Raw genomic sequence first — 19,522 nt, forward strand, 5'->3', positions numbered from 1 at the left:
TCATAATAACCCCTCTCATGACGGGCTTAGATGCCTGCCAGAACGTCAAAGGCTTCTCAAACTCACAACTAGCATTATTGCTCTTGTAATCTAGCCGTGCTGCTTCCAACATGTTACGAAATTTCAGTGAATTAGCCAGATGTGCCGGGAACCGCCACTGCCTCACTGGACCCTTATCTACGTGTTCCGACGGACCCCTATCCACATGCACCGACAGTTTAATCCAACACAGGGCATGGTCCGAGATGCTAATGGCTTCGATCCTAGCATCCATGACTTTAGGGAACATATGTTCTGATAGTAGGTAGTTAATGCGGGAGAGCGTACCATATGCAGCTGATAAGCAAGTATAATCCCGTTCTAGCAGATAGCACGCCCTCCACACATCCACCACCCACAGTCGGCGTGTTAAATACGGGATACCAACATTTCTATCTAAAACATGAGACGAAACCACATTAAAATCCCCCCCTAACACAATATTAGAGTCTGTATGGCCATATAATTTGTTCAGCACATCTAGGAAAAATGCTTTGGGACGGTTGTTTGGAGCATATATGTTACATAGCAATAAGCGTGTGCAGTCTACTGTAACGTCTACAATAACATACCGACCCTGTGGGTCAATCCGTACAGAATGAACAGTATGAGATAATGACTGTCCAATTAATATGGCCCCCCCCCCCTGTTTCTTAGAGGAGTATGAGGCCAAGGCCAACACGACCACCGGAGTGTGTTAAATTTGGCCATCTCTAGAGGGAGGAGGTACGTCTCCTGCAAGAACGCTATATCCATGCGGAGCTTGTTTAGATACATAAGGATTTTCTTCCTCTTAGCCGGGGAGTTGATACCCCCCACATTCCACGTGCTAATTGTTAGAGAAGACATGCATCTAATCTAAACAAACCCATTGAAGTAATGACGAGTACATAAAGGAAGTAGTGGTCCAGCCACCGCTGCTAATTCCATTGCGACACTTGAGCAAACATGCAGGGGGGACAAGACAAGACACAAATAGGGTAACAGCACATAGAAAAAAAAGGACATAACAGGACAAGAGGCAACAGCTCGCCTCCACCGTCCAAGAAATAAGTACTTCCAGCCATATATAAACCCGTAAGGCTAACTTCAAACATGGCATGCTTACCCCTAGCACACCCCAGCCAATAGCAACATTCAAAAAGGTAAAAGAGAATCCCAGCTTCCACCCAGCCCAACTAAACAGAATAAACTGAGGCTAAGAAGAAAAGGGTTCCTGATACGTATAAATGAGATGAAAAACAATTAGGCAGTAATTCCCCGTTCATGGGTACCATACATATAGCAAGCATATGAACAGTCCCGGACGGAACCCCCAGGCCATCCATCAAGTATCGTTTGCAACCCCAGGCTCAGGGCTTATGAGGTGGAACGTGGAGAGGAAGGAGAAGATGAATGTCCCGATTTCCGCCCTTCAGACAGATATCAGCTGCGTCAGCTACATTAGAAAAGTCCCGAAAGGAGTCCCCCTCAAAGAGCCGTAAACGTGCCGGGTACAGCAGTGCAAACTTCCTGCCCTCCTGGACCAGGCGAGAGCAAATCTGGGAGAAGTCCCTGCGGGCTCGGGATACTTCCGCAGAGTAATCCTGAAAAAGACGAATGTCACCACCATCCCATGAAAGAGCCCTGTGTCTCCTGGAAGCAGACCAAATGGCTTCTTTGTGAAGAAAGTTTAAACAGCGAAAAATCACTACACGCGGCCTCGCATTCTGGGCGGTCCTAAGCGGTGTGCCCTCTCCACTACCATGTCTGCACAGGTATCTTGTATTTCCAACAACTCCGGGAGGGACATTTGTAAAAAATGGTACAGGTCTGGCCCTTTAAGAGATTCAGCTAAGCCCATGATCCTGAGGTTATTTCTCCTTGACCTGTTTTCATGTCGTCTAATTTATTCATAACTTGGTAATAAGATTTCTGCATAGTGTCAACATTCGTTTTTAATTCTGCCATATCTTGGAATACTTCCCCCTATCTTTGCTCAGTGGATAATACTCTCTGTGACAACTGTTTCAGCTGAGACTTAATGTCCTGTGCCATGAGGGGCCCCATTGTTACCTGGATTGCTTTCACCACATCTCCATACGAAACCAAAGCTGCAGGGTCAGGTGAGGCAGGCTGAGATCTGTCATCCAGCAGCGGTGTGCCCTCCAGTGTGTCCGGTGCGGCGGCCATGTTGGATTCTGCCCGGCGCCGCTCAGAGCGGGATCTCTGCTGCTTTGCCAGCATGGTAGAGGTGAGGAACTTCTCCATAAGATGGAGGAGAGTTTCCCCTCACCTAGGCTGCGGGAACTGACGGGATTAAAGCCGCTAATGCGGCACTGCGTGCTGTGCTGGCTGGGGTAACAGCGGAGCTCTCACACCAGGCACCCGATCACATGGGAGCCGGAACCGCAAGTCGGCATTACCCTTTTTTATGTCATCTGTACCATACCTCTCAACATTGCAGAGGACGGGGTTGGGACACTAGACCACACCTCCTTTTGTGCACATTTTGGGGTGTGGCTGAGCCCCATCTCTAGGAGCGTCTGCGCAGCTCACAGCCGGTTTCATCAGTGGGGTGCAAAAAAAGGAAGAAAAAATTCCCTAAGGTAATTCTCTCCAGGCGCTGACTGGGGAGGTTCAACACAGCAGCTAGATGAAGAGGTTGGTCAGACCTCACACGATAATACAAACAGATAAATAATCAGCGCTAAAAGGTCATAGATGAGATGAGTAGGTCAGTAATCATAAACATTTAATTCATATTAAAAAACAATAAAACATCCATATGGAATCAATAAAATAAATGAAGAATTAACCCTTAAAAAAGGGAGGAATATGGAATGTTACTCCCGATCACTTTACTCTCAAAATGGAGGAGATAATAGGACCTGTTCCTTTGATATAGTCCCCTTCTAGGTTTGTGCGGACCAGATAGATAGCCTGAACTAGGCAATAGTTACCACAAGTCTGTCCAAGGGTTTTTAAGCGGCTCAGCACTCCGCAAGATTGCAGTTCCTTGGTGAGGTGGAAGCAAGGCAATGTCCTCAGTTCAGATGGTATACCTCCAGCACAAGTCCAAGAAAAGCAGTAGTGGGGTCTTGGTTCAGGTCCTCAGGTCTCCAGATGGTGCACTTCTTGGATTTGCACCATCTGGAGACCTGAGGACCTGAACCAAGACCCCACTACTGCTTTTCTTGGACTTGTGCTGGAGGTATACCATCTGAACTGAGGACATTGCCTTGCTTCCACCTCACCAAGGAACTGCAATCTTGCGGAGTGCTGAGCCGCTTAAAAACCCTTGGATAGACTTGTGGTAACTTTTGCCTAGTTCAGGCTATCTATCTGGTCCGCACAAACCTAGAAGGGGACTATATCAAAGGAACAGGTCCTATTATCTCCTCAATTTTGAGAGTAAAGTGATCGGGAGTAACATTCCATATTCCTCCCTTTTTTAAGGGTTAATTCTTAATTTATTTTATTGATTCCATATGGATGTTTTATTGTTTTTTAATATGAATTAAATGTTTATAATTACTGACCTACTCATCTCATCTATGACCTTTTAGCGCTGATTATTTACCGGTCTCATCAGTGGGAACCTGTGGCCTGCAGTTGGGACAATGGGACAGTGCACGAAAAGCAATGACTGTCCCGCTACAATTGGGATGGTTGGGAGGTTTACCTTTTAATTTCTCTGTAGCCAAGCCTCCATGTACCAGTTTACACCTATAATTGATAATGAAAGCCAGGCCATGCCATTTGCAGTTTGGGAAGTAGACAAGTTTCAACACTTGTAGCTATCCTTTTTACTATTACCGCTATGCAGTGACGTGCTGTGAAGTCTTTGTCTCTGGGGAGGCACATGGATAGATAGATATATATATATATATATATATATATATATACATCTGCCCCCCTCTCTCACCTGAGATGTGCCCCAGAGTTTAGGCGCCGTTGCTGCTGCTGACTGGGGGATGGAGGAGGAACGAGAGGGGAGAGTGCTGGCCACTGCCGCCGCATGCACTACTGGTCTGGGCTTCCCAGGGCCGCCGCTGCTGCTGCAACAATAACTGCCGGGTTCCGCCGCAGCTTCTCCCCGTAGCATATGTGTGATTAGGCCAGCAGATCCAGCACTAGATCTACTGTCCAATCACATGTGCCTCACTGGCAGGGCTTGCTTTCCTTGCCAGCGAGGTACTTCTATAAGTGCTGCATTTCCCCTTTTGTAATGGACTTTTACAGCCCAGCGATTGGCCTCGCACCCTGCTTTGTCCCCATTCCCACTGTATATGGGAGGCACTAGCTATCAGTGCCTCCCAAACTAATTAAATGTTCTAAAATGATTAGAATAATATAAAGAGGATACATATGACACATAATATGTGTCTTATGTATCTTATTTGAATTATTTTAATCATTAATGACAGGGGAGGCACGTCCCTGCCGCTATGGCTAGAGACAAGGGAATTGCTCCAGAGCCTGATTGGACAGGTGCAGGGAAGGACCGTCCAATCAGACGCTGCATTCACTGTACAGTTCACTTCTCAGTCAGAGGAGATATGAATTAATTTGTGCTCAACGTGTCGTTTGCTCAGCATTGTGTCACCTGAAGGGGGAAATGTATCAAATCTCCTAAGAAATGGAGCTTCTACTAGTCATGTTCTAGAATATACTTGATAAATGATAGGTAAAAGCTGATGCTACGGGCAACTTCTCCACGTCTGCCTTTCTCCAGTCTTTTGACGGTTTAATACATTTAATCCTTAGTTTAATTTTAAAACTATTTCTCCCATGTAACGGTGGTTTCCACTAACATTTAATGGCTGCACACTCCTTTATAGTTATACTTATATATGTCATATAATATCATATATACATATAGATCAGTATTAGTTATCCTTTATTTCTCTTCTTGCTCGTTTATGTCTTCACCTAACCATACTCCTATATGTTCTTCTCTGTTGCTGCAAAGGAACTGGACGCAACGTGAGGTAATTTTACACTGGTGTTACACATGTAAGGATGGGTAGACACTAGAATGACGGGCAATCATACCAATGGTCAGTTCGAATTACCTTCAGCCCGGACCATGCAAGATTGGCCGTACAAACGACACAATGTAATGAACAACGGAACGATACCTCAGATGTATTATTTGTGTCCTCATCCACCTAGCCTCAATACACATGGCGTGAGTGAGCCGCAATGAGCGGTGCAGCATCTTTTTCTCGTCTTTTTGCTCAAATGTGCGTCTTATTCGCAATGCAGTTCACAATGCGACAAAGCCGCTTCACGATACTGTACTGATTTGATATGTGACACTTGTATATCTGTGTGCGACTGAGGGGGGATATCCTATTAGGCCCGGTAAAACATTGGGTGCGAAAAATGTATGTTTTTCGCAGTTTTTCCCGATGTTTCACCGATTTTACAGGCTATCCAGATTGATCGCCTGTAAAAAAATGTGTGTTTTCGGTAGAACCAGCCCCATTTTCGCATGTAAACGGGTCTGTTTCTGGAGATTTGGTTTTGCCTGCCTCAAAATCCCAGATGAGTGGGACAACCTCTAGTGTCCCATGCCCGCTGCAGCAGCAGCAGGCTGGGACTGCAGGCATCTGGAAGCTGCCCTCGGCGCTGTGACCCCCGGTGGAGGACCCCCGGTGGAGGACCCTCTCCTCTGCCCCCAGCAGCAGTCACATGACGGGTGAGCAGCCATGTGACCGGGGAAGCTGGAGGAACAGCACAGCACCGGGCGCTGTCAGGAGCCGGCACCCGGTGCAGCTTCAGGTAACCCCCGATAAGCAACCGCTCGTGCTGGATTATCGGGGGTAATAGGATAGCCCCCGGCGGACAGTTAGCCCTGGTAAAATACTGGGGCTAATTGGATATCCCCCTACGTCTGAATGAATCAATGCAGTCTTTTGAAGTGATTTTGTCACTTTGCATTACGACTAAAACGCACATTTGAGTAAAAAAGACGCTCAGCGCAAGCCGTGTCCCATGGTACCTGGTGCACTAAGAAGGGAAGTTTGGCATGACTGTAGCAATAGTGTATGAGGACACATCTGTACACGCCACTATATGCTGTCATCTAAAGTCTAAAAAGTAAAATTAGATGCCTATTTAACTGTAGATATGTTGAAGAAAAGCATCCACGCCCACTCACTGGAGGGACGCATATACCGATTGGTACCTATTGGTAGTGTTTGCTGTCTTTAAAGAGAAAAGAGAGGTCCAGATCCTCTCATGGTGAATCCAAAATGAAAGTTCCTTTTGGCGCAGGCGCTACCAATTGAACAGTCAGTATCACTTAAGGTGGGTGCACACTAGGCGATGTGCGACATAGCCTAGTGTGTCCCCCTCCCAGGCCGTGCCACCTGACGTGGGAATACACACTGTACGATATCGTTAGCGATATTGCACAGTGACGTCATGCTGCGGCCGGGCCGCGCATGCAGCATTGGACGATGAATCCAAATTGAGCTACATGCTCGGCGACATGAGGGTCGTTAAACGACCCGCAGGATCGCTCATCGGCTGTCGTCAGCAGCATACACACTGGGCGATATAGTAAGCGATATCACTCAGGAGGGTAAAAATTTGCAGTATCGCTTACTACAGTATAGGATGATTCAAGAGTCGCAGTATACCTTTTTGTTTCAAAAACTGTGCAGAAAATGGGAAAACTGACAGATTCAAGATGACCGATTTCAAGACGGCACCCATGTTCGGTGCATACCCTAAAAGATAGCCCACCTCACCCATACCTAACTGGAGTGTTAAGTCACAGTTTTTCAAACAAAAGGGTGTACTGCGACTTCTGAATCACCCTGTATATCGCCTAGTGTGTATCGCCCTTTTGTTGTAATGGCTTCAAGTATATTAAAAGTAGGAGTTACTTGAGTCTAGCTCTCAGACTCCTCTCTTTGGCACACTGCATCCCTAAGTCCCCTTATATCAGCCCGCTGGGTTTTCGCTCTCAATATATCCATAATGGTTTCTTTATGTTCTGTTGGAGCGTGATCAGCAGAGGAATTATTTTAGACGGGCACTATGCCAAAGAACTTTGCAGATATACAGTCTGTAGTTCACCATGTAATTATGGATTATAGAAAATGATTGTCTTCTGCGTTGTATCACTGTACGCTGCATTTACAGCCTTAGAATGTAATGATAAGCCGGACGCCTATTCTTTAGGGAACTTACCTGTTACAAAGTAGATCTGTGATTTTGTGCAGGTTTTTTTTGGGGGGGGCTTCATGTTCTGCCTTTCAGCCTTGTCTTTAATCATCAGGCAGAAACTGTATGTACCTTGCTTAGAGATAGTCTTTGGCTTTAATATGCTTTGTTCATTTAACACAGTTATGTCCATAGAGTAACTACAGGTTGAGTATCCCTTATCCAAAATGCTTGGGACCAGAGGTATTTTGGATATCGGATTTTTCCGTATTTTGGAATAATTGCATACCATAATGAGATATCATGGCGATGGGACCTAAATCTAAGCACAGAATGCATTTATGTTTCATATACACCTTATACATACAGCCTGAAAGTCATTTTAGCCAATATTTTCTATAACTTTGTGCATTAGACAAAGTGTATCTACATTCACACAATTAATTTATGTTTCATATACACCTTATACACACAGCCTGAAGGTCATTTAATACAATATTTTTAATAACTGTGTGTATTAAACAAAGTTTGTGTACATTGATCCATCAAAAAACAAAAGTTTCACTATCTCACTCTCACTCAAAAAAGTCCGTATTTCGGAATATTCCGTATTTCGGATATTTGGATATGGGATACTCAACCTGTATTTACTTGTATGGGAGGTCTTTGACAAGGAACAGTACTACCTGATGATTTAAAAAAAGTTTAGAGAGCATAGGAGAAAGGCACAAAAAAATTAGAATTAATCCATTAGGGTGGGTATAACTCAGCAAGTTACATTTAAAGTCTCAATGATTCCTGAAGATTACCGAGGGCCATTGCGCATCCCTGTGACGGGCGGCGACAATGCATGTGAATGTCAGCCTTATGAAATTTTAATGGTGTTGCTTTCTGCGCCTGCTTTGTTGACCATGGATAATAATGGGAATCAGGGTTCGATTCTGGAGCGGAAGCTTGAGAAACAGCGACAATATCCAAGGTAGAAGTTACCCACTGGTGACTCAGGGAGGTTGTGATGAAATATAACGATACAGGACTCCTAAGAGTCCCTGTTATTGCAATAAGTACAGTTATTCTGGACATATTTATCAAGCCTTGGACAGTGATAAATAGCACAGTGATAAAGGACCAGCTAATCAGCTCCTAACTGCCATGTTACAAGCTGTGTTAGAAAAATTACAGGAGCTGGTTGGTTGGTGCTTTATCACCGTGCAATTTATCACTCTCCAAGGCTTGATAAAGCTTGGCCTTAGTGGTCTTTTCATGAAACAGTGAAAAGCGTGGAAAAGTGAGTCAGCGGAGAAGTTGCCCATGGCAACCAATCAGTGTTGAGGTAACATTTATTAAGTATATTCTATAAAATTATACGTAGCAGCTGGTTGGTTGGCATGTGCAACTTCTCCACTGGCTCACTTCTCCACACTTTTCACAGCTTCATGAATAGACTTTAGTCTGAAGATGGAAGGCCCATATAAAACTCTTTTGTAGGGAACCTTCAAAAGATATTAGGGTACAATAATAACTATATCATGACATTGAACACCAACTTTGAAGATGAGGTTTACAGTTATTAATCCACATTTGCCCTATTGTTAGACCTCAATAACCTACACAGTCACTTAATATAAACCTGATATATAAAATTGTATTATGGATTTAAATTCATATATTTTTCTTTATGTTTTAGTTATAGTTCACCATAATTTCTGACTGTTAAAAATTGGTTGTTCTCTACAAACTTAATTTTGTTATACAATAATATATCAAAATAGGACTTTGGGAAAAAACAAACAAACATATTTATTAAAGTTAGCTGTTTTTATGTGTTTAATGTCACTGTTGTTATTAGCCACTTCCTTATTACAGCAAGTGTCATTTCTGACCTTTTGGTTAATGTTTTAAACCGCAATTGAACTGTCTGATTGTCATTAATGTAAAAAAACAAATCTGATGCATTGTTAAGCACAAAAGACCAAGCAATGATACACACAAATGTAATAAAACAAACCGCAATATACAAACCAAAATAAACCTGGTCTTCTCTTATTCACCGTAGGACATCTATTCCAAAGGTGTGATCCCCCTGACCTCCATTGAGATGGCCCGCTCCACCAAGGAAAACAAGTTTGAAGTAGTCACAAAACACAGGATTTTCGTCTTCCGAGCTGAAAGTGACGGTGAGTCACGCTGCTTCACCATATCTCCAGATTTATTACACTGCTTGTCATAGGCACTGAGGGGGGGAATGGGGGGGGGGTGTTACACCGTGTCTGGCCTCGGGCAAGTCCACCCGCATCCCACTCCCCAATACAGCGCAGCGGTACATCGAGCTGTTCAGTAGCAATCTCTGCACTATACCTTCATGTTGTACTGGGGAAAAAGGAGGGGTGTGGGGGGACGGAGTTAGTAATTTGGAGCAGAAACACTTCAGTATAAACTGTTTTAGTGGCATACCTCACAGGTTTATGTTCTCCCAAATCAGGAAAACTGGTCAGATCATATGGGGTTTGTCCCGCCTGCATGGCTCCGCAAATAGGGTATGGTGAGCTGTGTCTCCGTTTATGGCACAGGGTCCAGGGTACGGTAACATCCCTTCCCAATGGCACTTGTATATGGCTTGTGCCAGGCACTGACTGCAATGGGAGGGGGAGGCTCTGCATGGTGGTGGGAGGACCGCTGAACACGCCCCTCCTCAGTTCTTTAAACACCCCTGTGCCCCACCTAATTATAATTATTGGGGACAGTTGAGAGGTGTTTTCCAATGGGTATCTGCAATCGGGTGGCATTTGATATGCCGGCTGTGGGGATCCCGGCGCTCAGCATACGGGCGCCGGAATCCCGACAGCCAGTATACCGATAACTATTCTCCCTCTTGGGGGGTCCACGTCACCCCTAGATGGAGAATAAATAGTGCGACACCGTGCCCGCAGCATGGCGAGTGCAACAAGCCGGCAAGGGGCTCTTTTGCGCTCACCCTGCTGCCGGCATGCTGGCTGTCGGGATCCCGGCGCCGGTATGCTGAGCGCCGGAATCCCGACAGCCGGCATAATGTAGTACACCCTTGCAATCAGCCTTCATTAAGGCTAAAAAAATAATAATAATCATAATTACAGAAATCTATGTTAAGAATAGAATTTGTCATAATTTCTACACCGCATTTTAGGTGAAATGTAAAATAAATTTGTTATACAATGTAATCAATATAAAAGTTTCCATAGAAAGAGAGAATGCAGGCCTCTGTCTTCTAGAATGTTCTATACGTCGTGTTGACTGAGGTACATCCTGACTTATGACCTGCACTAGCTGCACAACAGGACGTCCTGCACCACAGAGCAGGATGTCTGGATGTTATAGGAAAACATGCTTTGCCACACATTTAGCAGGTCAGGAAGTGGGACGTTCAGGATGCTCTAAATCTATTTTATGCCTCTTTAATAAGTGTTTAATGCGTTTGCATCTCCAGGTTGTTGGGCATAAAGGTTGTTTGCCAACATTCTCAAAATAATTTTCAGGGACAATTTTGCTGCTGAACAGGGGCATCTAGGGGTTAATTCAGACTAGATCACTGTAGCGGCAGCGATCGCAGTCTGAATTTCTTTGTGGAGTGCGCTTGCATCTCAGGGCTGCAATCGCCACTACCTGATTGACAGGCAGAGGTGTTCGTGGGGCGGGAGGGGGCATGCCAACGGTGTTAGGGCGTGCCAGCGGTGTTAGGCGTGTCCAGACCGTTGCGGTGGCTTGCCAAGGTGGCTGCGTGACGCACGCAGCTGCTGCGACCCGGGACGCGGCGGGTTGCCCAGAGCTGCGCAGGCAGGGAGCTGCTCGTCAGATGCAAAAGCATCGCCACTGTGCAATGCTTTTGCTTCCGTGCAGGGAGGGGGGGGGGGGGGGCAGGGCCAGATATGCGGTGTGGACTAGCCCTGTGCTGGACGTCCCCCCGCATGTCTGAGTAAATGATTGTAGATGTGCTAGATTCAGATCTGAATTACCCCCTTAGCCCATAATTACCTACTCTCCTGGAATGTCCAGAGGACTCACTTATTCCAGATGGCACTCCGGGGGCAGTAGGCTAGGGTCCCGGATGCCACCCACTTCCCAAATTAAGCTGGAGGTGTAAGGGGTAGATGACGTGATTCGCAAAGAATCCTATTAATGTAGTCCCGCAAATAGCAGCATTGTATACCAGGGGTGCAGGGCCACTCTGACATGTATTACTGCAATAAGTGGCAATAAAGACTTAGGGGGGAATCGGTTACCCATGGCATGTCGACATTGACCACGGCAACTTTCATCATGTTGACACTAATGAATTGTTGACATGATAAAATTGTTTACAAATGTTCCCGACTAGCGGCGACTTACCTGGTACAGCGGATCCACCAGTTTCAGAGGTCACCCAAGAGTGACTTCCAGCTGTTCCTGCAGCGTTTGCAGCAGTGAGCATCACTAACCTCCATCAGAATCAGTTGCATGCAGTGCTGAAAGTAGGGTGGTATGGGGTGGTACGGAGTACCATTAAGAAATATGGTGATGGTACGCAGTACCAACAGCCCACCGCTGGGGCATAATTTATGAGGGTCATTTTTAGTAAAATGGTGTCAGTGGCATAATTGTGTGTGGCATAATATGCAATAGGCATTACAGTGTGTGGTATAATATGTAATAGGCATTACTGTGTGTGGCATAATGGGTAATGGGCATTACGGTGTGTGGTGTAATGGGTGTTACGGTGTCTGGCATAATGTGTAATGGGTGTTACAATGTCTGGCATAATGTGTAATAAGCATTACGGTGTGTGGCATAATGTGTAATGGGCATTACGGTGTGTGGCGTAATGTGTAATGTGTGTTACGGTGTCTGGCATAATGTGTAATAAGCATTACGGTGTGTGGCATAATGTGTAATGGGCATTACAGTGTGTGGCATTTATGTGTAATGTGTGTTACGGTGTGTGGCATAATGTGTAATGGGTGTTACGGTGTCTGGCTTAATGAGTAATGGGTGTTACGGTGTCTGGCATAATGTGTAATAAGAATTACGATGTGTGATATAATGTGTAATAAGCATTACGGTGTGTGGCATAATGTGACCATGTCCCTATTATCATGTAGCCACTCCCCTAGTTTCATGTGACCACACCTGCTCATGACACATGATCACGCCCATTTTTACTATCAGTACCACTAAGAAAAATTTCTACTTGCACCTCTTGTAATATATGATGTTGCAATTAGAGTGTAATACATTCTTTTGCGTCATCTAACACTTGTGCATCTGTTTATTCCCACAGTGCAAAGGTGCGAATGGTGCTCAACGATACAGAACAGAGTGAAAGAGCAGCGTATGTTTAACCCACGTGCACGCTCAAGTTGTGTCTTCACCGGCCAGAGGTCGGGCTACCTAGAGCTAAAAGGCTTCAAGTCAAAAATCTTTGCAGTCCTCACCACAGACGAATTGTGGGTTCATAAGAATGAACAGGTAAGATTTGGAGGATAGTCTGATGGAGGTCCAAGAGGTCTTCCCCTAATTCAGGTGTGACAAAGAAGCTGTGTAGTGGAAGCACACACAGACTCAGGACTTGTCCACTGCAGTTTATTCAGAATGACTGCAGACCAGTAACCACCACACAGTAAATGTTTACAGCCCTATCACTAGCTAATAGAGATCTACTCAGTGGCTTAAGTTCATTCCAGTTGCCCGGAGGCAAGATAAATATTGGTGCCCCCCCTATTTCCTATATTAAGATAAGTGTGTGTGTGTGTGTGTGTGTGTGTGTGTGTGTGTGTGTGTGTGTGTATGGAGTGTTCTGAAAAAAATGTATGTACTGTATTTATACATTTAAATGTCTTTTATTTTAAATCACACATTTCTTAGCAGTCATACCCAGGATTAGAACCCATGACCTGTTACACTGACAGCAGACACTTTACTGATGGAGTTATTTGCTCCTGTAGAGGAAGCATGAGAATTCTAATTATGTCTAATTGTCTGAGTGAGAAGTAACTTCATATAGTTAAAATTCTCATATTTCCTATACAGGAGCAAACCGCTTCACCAGTAAGGTGTCTGCTTATAGTGTAATAGGTCGTGGTTTCTAATCCTGTGTATGACACTTGTAAAATGTGTATATTCAGTATAATAAAGAGGGTGTGATTTGTAAGGTGCAGGGATCAGTGAGGAAGTCGGCCACTGAAGAGATAGCGGCAGCTATCAATTAATTTAATTCAATGGTGTCACAGAATGGGAGGAGAGGTGCCCCCTTCAGAGCTGGAGCCCAGTGGCAGATGCCTCCGTTGCCTCCCAGAGTTCTTCCTCTGGATCTACTCCATAGTCACTGGCCAGATTTACCAGCATTGGTCAAACAGATAAATAGCCCAGACCGTTTTTTATACCTTGGACTCCTCCTCCCCCTCCCAGACTGACAGGCAAGCGAAACACTCACCCTACCGTCATAAGGGAGCTCTTCACAGGTGCTCTGGTTGATCACTGCCATGCTTTCAGCTGCACCAGACTGCAGTGGAGAGGTGCATTGCAGGTAAGACACACATTTTCCATCCTCCGAATACATGACTTCCCTGGGTTTATCAGCTAATTACCCCTGGTTCCTCTGTAGCACACTGCTCCTATTGCCACACAGGAGAGTGTCTAGCAACTATGCACCCGGTGCTGAGTGGTCAGATCTGTATTGTGTATATTTTCCTGTATGCAGCGTTGTGCACATCTTGCCATGCTCCTGCCTGCTGTGTGCAGTCTTGGTTTTTTGCTAGTGTGTGCATTAGCACCTACCCTGTACTGAAATATATAGTTACACTTGGAAACAGGTGTACTTACTGTTAGAGGCGTGCTGCATCTTTCCTACATAGCCTCCAGAGAGTCAGGAGGCACCGCTTTCAACCTGCCTCATGCGTTATTGCGATTTACTGCTCGTCTTTCCTCCTAATCTGTCACAGGGCACGAAAGTGCACATGTATCTTTGACATGGGGAGACACATAGGAACCCACAAAATCCACTGTGCCACCACCACTACCTTTTTAAAAATTCCCACTGCCTGTTGTGCATATACAGTGAGGATTGGCAGCGTGAACCACAATGCCCAACACATACACTGTACTCACTTGGCTGCAACTGAGGAAATTCTTGTACTCTGTACATGCTGTTGCACATTGTTAACCCTGTGTTATCCTGCTATCTGCTTCTAAGGGTTAATAAACCAATCCCTTGTTAAGTTGATCTATCGCAAGGTTGGGGAAAAAATAATAAAAAAAAAAACCCACAACCTTTTTTTTTTTGTTTTAAACCTGTTTTTTTATGTTTAAAACCTTTTTTTTGCATTCATGTTTTAATGTCTTCCCTGGGGGTATGCAATTAGCCCCGATGTCGGCACTTTTCAGGGATAAAACCGAATCCATGCTAAGCATGCATCTTTTTCCCGATCACGGCCGCGAAAATACATCGATCTGTGACTTTTCATAGATCTCACATGTTTTCACCCAAAAATGGCAAATTTTTGGACAGAAAAGACAGGGGCTAATTAGAAAAAAAGGTGGATAAAAAAAGAAAAAGGGAAAAGCCCGAAAAAAATTTCAGGACTAATTGGATAGCCCCATAACAATCCAAAGTAATTAGGCTTTGTTATGATTTATTTTATATCTTTCAATAAAGCTAATTTTTTAAATGCTTATTATTCCTATTGCATCTGAATGTATGTGGATAGACTACTAAAGATATTAAAACATACAAAGTACACTTGGAAATATCTCAGTAGGACTGAACGTTTTGAATTGAAGTAAACACAAAGGAGATTAAACCATTAGGTATTTCTCTTTGTATTGCCTCTTTAATGTGTTGGAGTTTTTTACCCTTTAAGATTGACAATGTTAGTTGTCGTTTTATCCTGCCCTATAGTATTGTTAAGGAAGAAGTTTATGGAGTCTTAGCTGATGCTAGTCATATTTAGTACCTCTATGATCTGGTTCACCCTCCCTATTTCTCTGTTGTGTGTGTGAATTTACTGCTTTGGAACAGTTCACTCAAATGAAGACCACAAGCAACAAGAATGTGGAAGAATACCAGGGGAATTCCCATATAATAGGCTAATAGGCACCATGTCTGTAGTCACATAATGAAAAAAAAAACCAGAGTGTTTGGGGTTTTTTTTAGCAAAAAAAACCAATTTGGTTAAACCAGCTAAACCTGTTGTCATGTGGACTAATATCCATCTCACACTAATGCCATCTACCATTGCAGTATCTGCTAATATTTACGCTTATGCCTCATTCTGTATAGACCGCAGTTCCACAGGCATGCCTCCACTGATCTTACAGCCTGTTACAGCCCAGGCGTGCTATACAATCATCAGTGGAGATAGAATCAAAATGTGTGCATTACCCGTACATGTGTGCATTCATAGCAGGAGAATGCGCAGTGCGAAGCCCTGTGTGTAAACCTCAGTAAAGTGCATCACACTTGGTTATAATCCAAACATCCATGGTACAAACTAGAGTTGACTACACACTGCTGCCACTTGACTTAGCGGAATACATATGATATCCCGGAGGTCTGGATGCCGTCGGTCACATGATGGACCGCCGCATCCCGACACTGATTATGCTGACATCGGAGGGGTTAAGTATTTCTACCCCCTGTCCCCTAACACCCCTCTTCCCTTGTGCCTAACCCTAGCCTCCCTAATGCCTAACCCTAAAATTTCCCCCCCCTTCCCCCGGGCCCTAACCGCAAGGGTGAACCCCGAAACGTAACCTTCAGCAACCTGTCTGTTGGTGATCTGGCGCCTGTCTTCTGAGTGGTATCGGGATTCCGGCATTGGTCACATGGTTGCAGGCATCCCGACGTGCCGGATGCTTAGCAACATGTGGGTGGCAGTCCAGGTTGCACAAGCTCTGGCTGGTGTTGGGGTGTTTGGATCATATCCGACATTTACAAGATCTGTTTACAGATGGAGACTTGCCCATCTAGGCTTCTCTGCTGCACCTAGGTGCACCAAGGCTTATTAGCACAAGCCTTTCATCTATTGTTTTCAGCTGCAATACAATACAGAGACAACAATACAGCAGGGGATTGAGGGGCACATGTACTAAGCAGTGATAAAAGTGGAGAAGTGAGCCAGAGGAGAAGTTGCCCATGGCAACCAATCAGCATTGACATAACTTTTATAATTTGCATACTATGGAAGTAATTAGAGAGGAGGGCTCCATCTGTATATTGTCAGTAGTCGAATGTATAAATGGATGTTCACCTTTCACCCGCATTTACTGAGGATGCCTGATAACGACCCTATCAATTCTCACGGGATGTTTCTCAGTCATTACTTTCATGTTGGTGTCGCACACGCTGCAATATCAAACAGCATTACTTATAGCAAATACGGCAACTGCAATAAATATAATGTAATAAATTCAATAACAATGTCACTGATTGTACCTGTTTCCTGTAGTATTTCAGAATGGGCATCGGAATGTTTGTGATTGAAATGCACGGCTCAACCATCCGAGATGCACGCAACAAGACGTTTGAGTTAATCACGCCGCATAAAACCTTCAGGTAATAAAAAAAGAAATGGGTCTGGTTTGGATGAAGTCTGACAGGGTTATTTACTAACAAAGAGCAAGGGTTAAATGGATCAACTTGTGGGTTGCTAAAATCGCCAATTTTTGACAGGTTTGCCAGCAGAATGTAACATGGTAGTTGTATTAATGACAACACCCTGGGTTTTGCTTCTAAAAAAATGGCTGACTTAAATCCTGCCAGTAACATCACAGAGTATCGGCACATTCAAGAAACAACAGATCGATTTATTTAGCCACAAATTAGTGCTTAATGATAGTAGGAGCTACCATCGGCTCTAAAAGTGCGTACACACTGGCCGATATATCGGGCATTCTATTGAACGGCCGATATATCGCTGGTCCATTAGCCAGTGTGTACCAACGATCTGTCTGTGAAAGCTGCCATTCACAGACATATTGCGTTGGCCCTGCAACATACATGATGACCAATATATCTGCAGATATATTGGTGCATCGTTCTGTGTGTCCGCCCATACTCTTCCTGCACAAGCCGGTGGTGATTGACGGCTCAACTGGGTGGGCACATGCACATGCCCGCCCAGTTCGGGACGTTAGTCACGACGGATCGGGCAATGTGTATGCACAACACACTGCCCGATCCGCCTATAGATATCACTGACCTGGTTTGGGAGTGTTGTGGACTCGGGGCTTCTTCCGATGACCGGGAAGAGGAACCGCCACTGGGTCGTAGTAGAGATGGCCGGATGTAGGTCTTCCTCATGCAGAACTAAGACGGCAGGCGGGAGGCCCAGAGGAATTCTTGTAGGTCTCCTGTAAGACAAGACTTGTAGAAATAATGAAGGCTGGGGTACTGAGATATTGGAGACACTGTGGTATTGAAGGCACTGAGGTACTGGGAGTACAGGGAGTGCTGGGAGACCCTTGGAGGCACGGAGGTGTTTGGAGGCACGGAGGTGCTTGGAGGCACGGAGGTGTTTGGAGACACCGAGGTGTTTGGAGGGACGAGGTGCTTGGAGGCACGAGGTGCTTGGAGACACGGAGGTAACTGGAGGCACGGAGGTGCTTTGAGGCGCGGAGGTGCTTGGAGGCACGGGGTGCTTGGAGGCACGAGGTGCTTGGAGGCACGGAGGTGCTTGGAGGCACGGAGGTAACTGGAGGCACGGAGGTAACTGGAGGCACGGAGGTAACTGGAGGCACGGAGGTGCTTGAGGCGCGGAGGTGCTTGGAGGCACGAGGTGCTTGGAGGCACGAGGTGCTTGGAGGCACGGAGGTGCTTGGAGGCACGGAGGTGCTTGGAGGCACGAGGTGCTTGGAGACACGGAGGTAACTGGAGGCACGGAGGTGCTTGTAGGCACAGGATGCTTGGAAGCACAGGTTGCTTGTAGGCACAGGATGCTTGGAAGCACAGGTTGCTTGTAGGCACAGGATGCTTGGAAGCACAGGATGCTTGCAGGGACAGGATGCTTGGAAGCACAGGATGCTTGCAGGGACAGGATGCTTGGAAGCACAGGATGCTTGCAGGGACAGGATGCTTGGAAGCACAGGATGCTTGCAGGGACAGGATGCTTGGAAGCACAGGATGCTTGCAGGGACAGGATGCTTGGAAGCACAGGATGCTTGCAGGGACAGGATGCTTGGAAGCACAGGAGAAACGAAGATACTCAGGCATCGGATCTCTGCCTGGTATCTGATTTTAAATTCCCCGCCCTAGCCTGATTGGCGGAGCAGGCAGGTGACGTCAGACCTGCTCCGCCTCCTTGCCCTTGCTTGTGATGGCGGCGCCCTTGCTTCCGGGAAGCCGCCGGAGAGCAGCGCCGACCCGCCGCTGAAGCCGGAGACTGACAGGGGAAGAGAGGCGCCGGGCAGACCAGGCCACCCGCAGGGACAAGCGCGGTCGCCGCTGCCCGAGGTTCGTGACAGTACCCCCTCCTCCAGGAGTGGCCCCTGGACACTTCCCGGGCTTAGTCGGATGTCTGGAGTGGAAGATCCGAATCAGACGAGGAGCCGTTACTTCAGTAGCCCCAATCCAACTTCTCTCCTCAGGTCCATAACCCTTCCAGTCCACCAAGTACTGTAATTTTTTATGAAGATAACGAGAGTCCAGAATAGCTTTGATTTCAAACTCCGCTCCAGCTTCTGCCACTACGGACGTTGGCCTTGGGAGTGCTGAGTGGAATCGATTCAGTATGAGGGGACGGAGTAGAGAAACATGGAAGGCGTTAGGTATGCGAAGATGGGCAGGCAAACCCAGTTTACAGACCACAGGATTTAAGACTTGTAGCACAGGGTAAGGACCGATGAACCTTGGAGCGAATTTCATGGTGGGCACCTTCAACCGGAGATTCCGTGTGGACAGCCATACCCTGTCCCCAACTTTATATTGAGGTGCGGCTTGCCGTTTCTTATCTGCAAAGAACTTGTACCGAACAGAAACCTGCTTAAGATTAGCATGAACCTTTCTCCAAATTTGTCCAAAGTGTCGTAGAGTGGACGCTACAGCAGGAACCTCTATTATCGGAAGGCTTGGAAATTCCGGAACACGGGGATGGAACCCGTAGTTGACGAAAAATGGTGATTCCCCAGTGGAAGAATGAAACAAATGGTTATGGGCAAACTCCGCCCAAGGCAACAACTCCACCCAGTTGTCCTGTGAAGGAGAGAGATACAACCGAAGAAAAGTCTCTAGATCTTGATTGACTCGTTCCGTTTGTCCATTTGTTTGGGGATGATAAGCCGACGAAAACTTAAGTTTAATGTGTAGAGTTGAACAAAG

The 19,522-nt window shown here is 45.7% G+C and overlaps 1 protein-coding gene across 3 annotated transcripts in view; it reads left to right on the forward strand.

Moving 5' to 3' along the window:
* ARAP3 (ArfGAP with RhoGAP domain, ankyrin repeat and PH domain 3) overlaps positions 1-19,522 on the forward strand; it is a 289,723-nt gene that overhangs the window by 128,492 nt on the left and 141,709 nt on the right. For all 3 annotated transcript variants that reach the window (XM_063928560.1, XM_063928559.1, XM_063928561.1), the window contains 3 exons: positions 9,257-9,377; positions 12,491-12,678; positions 16,656-16,762. In XM_063928560.1, coding sequence (XP_063784630.1) covers positions 9,257-9,377; positions 12,491-12,678; positions 16,656-16,762 — 416 coding nt within the window. The remainder of the gene's footprint in view (positions 1-9,256; positions 9,378-12,490; positions 12,679-16,655; positions 16,763-19,522) is intronic.

This window comes from Pseudophryne corroboree, chromosome 6, assembly GCF_028390025.1.
Source record: "Pseudophryne corroboree isolate aPseCor3 chromosome 6, aPseCor3.hap2, whole genome shotgun sequence".
NCBI lineage: Eukaryota > Metazoa > Chordata > Amphibia > Anura > Myobatrachidae > Pseudophryne > Pseudophryne corroboree.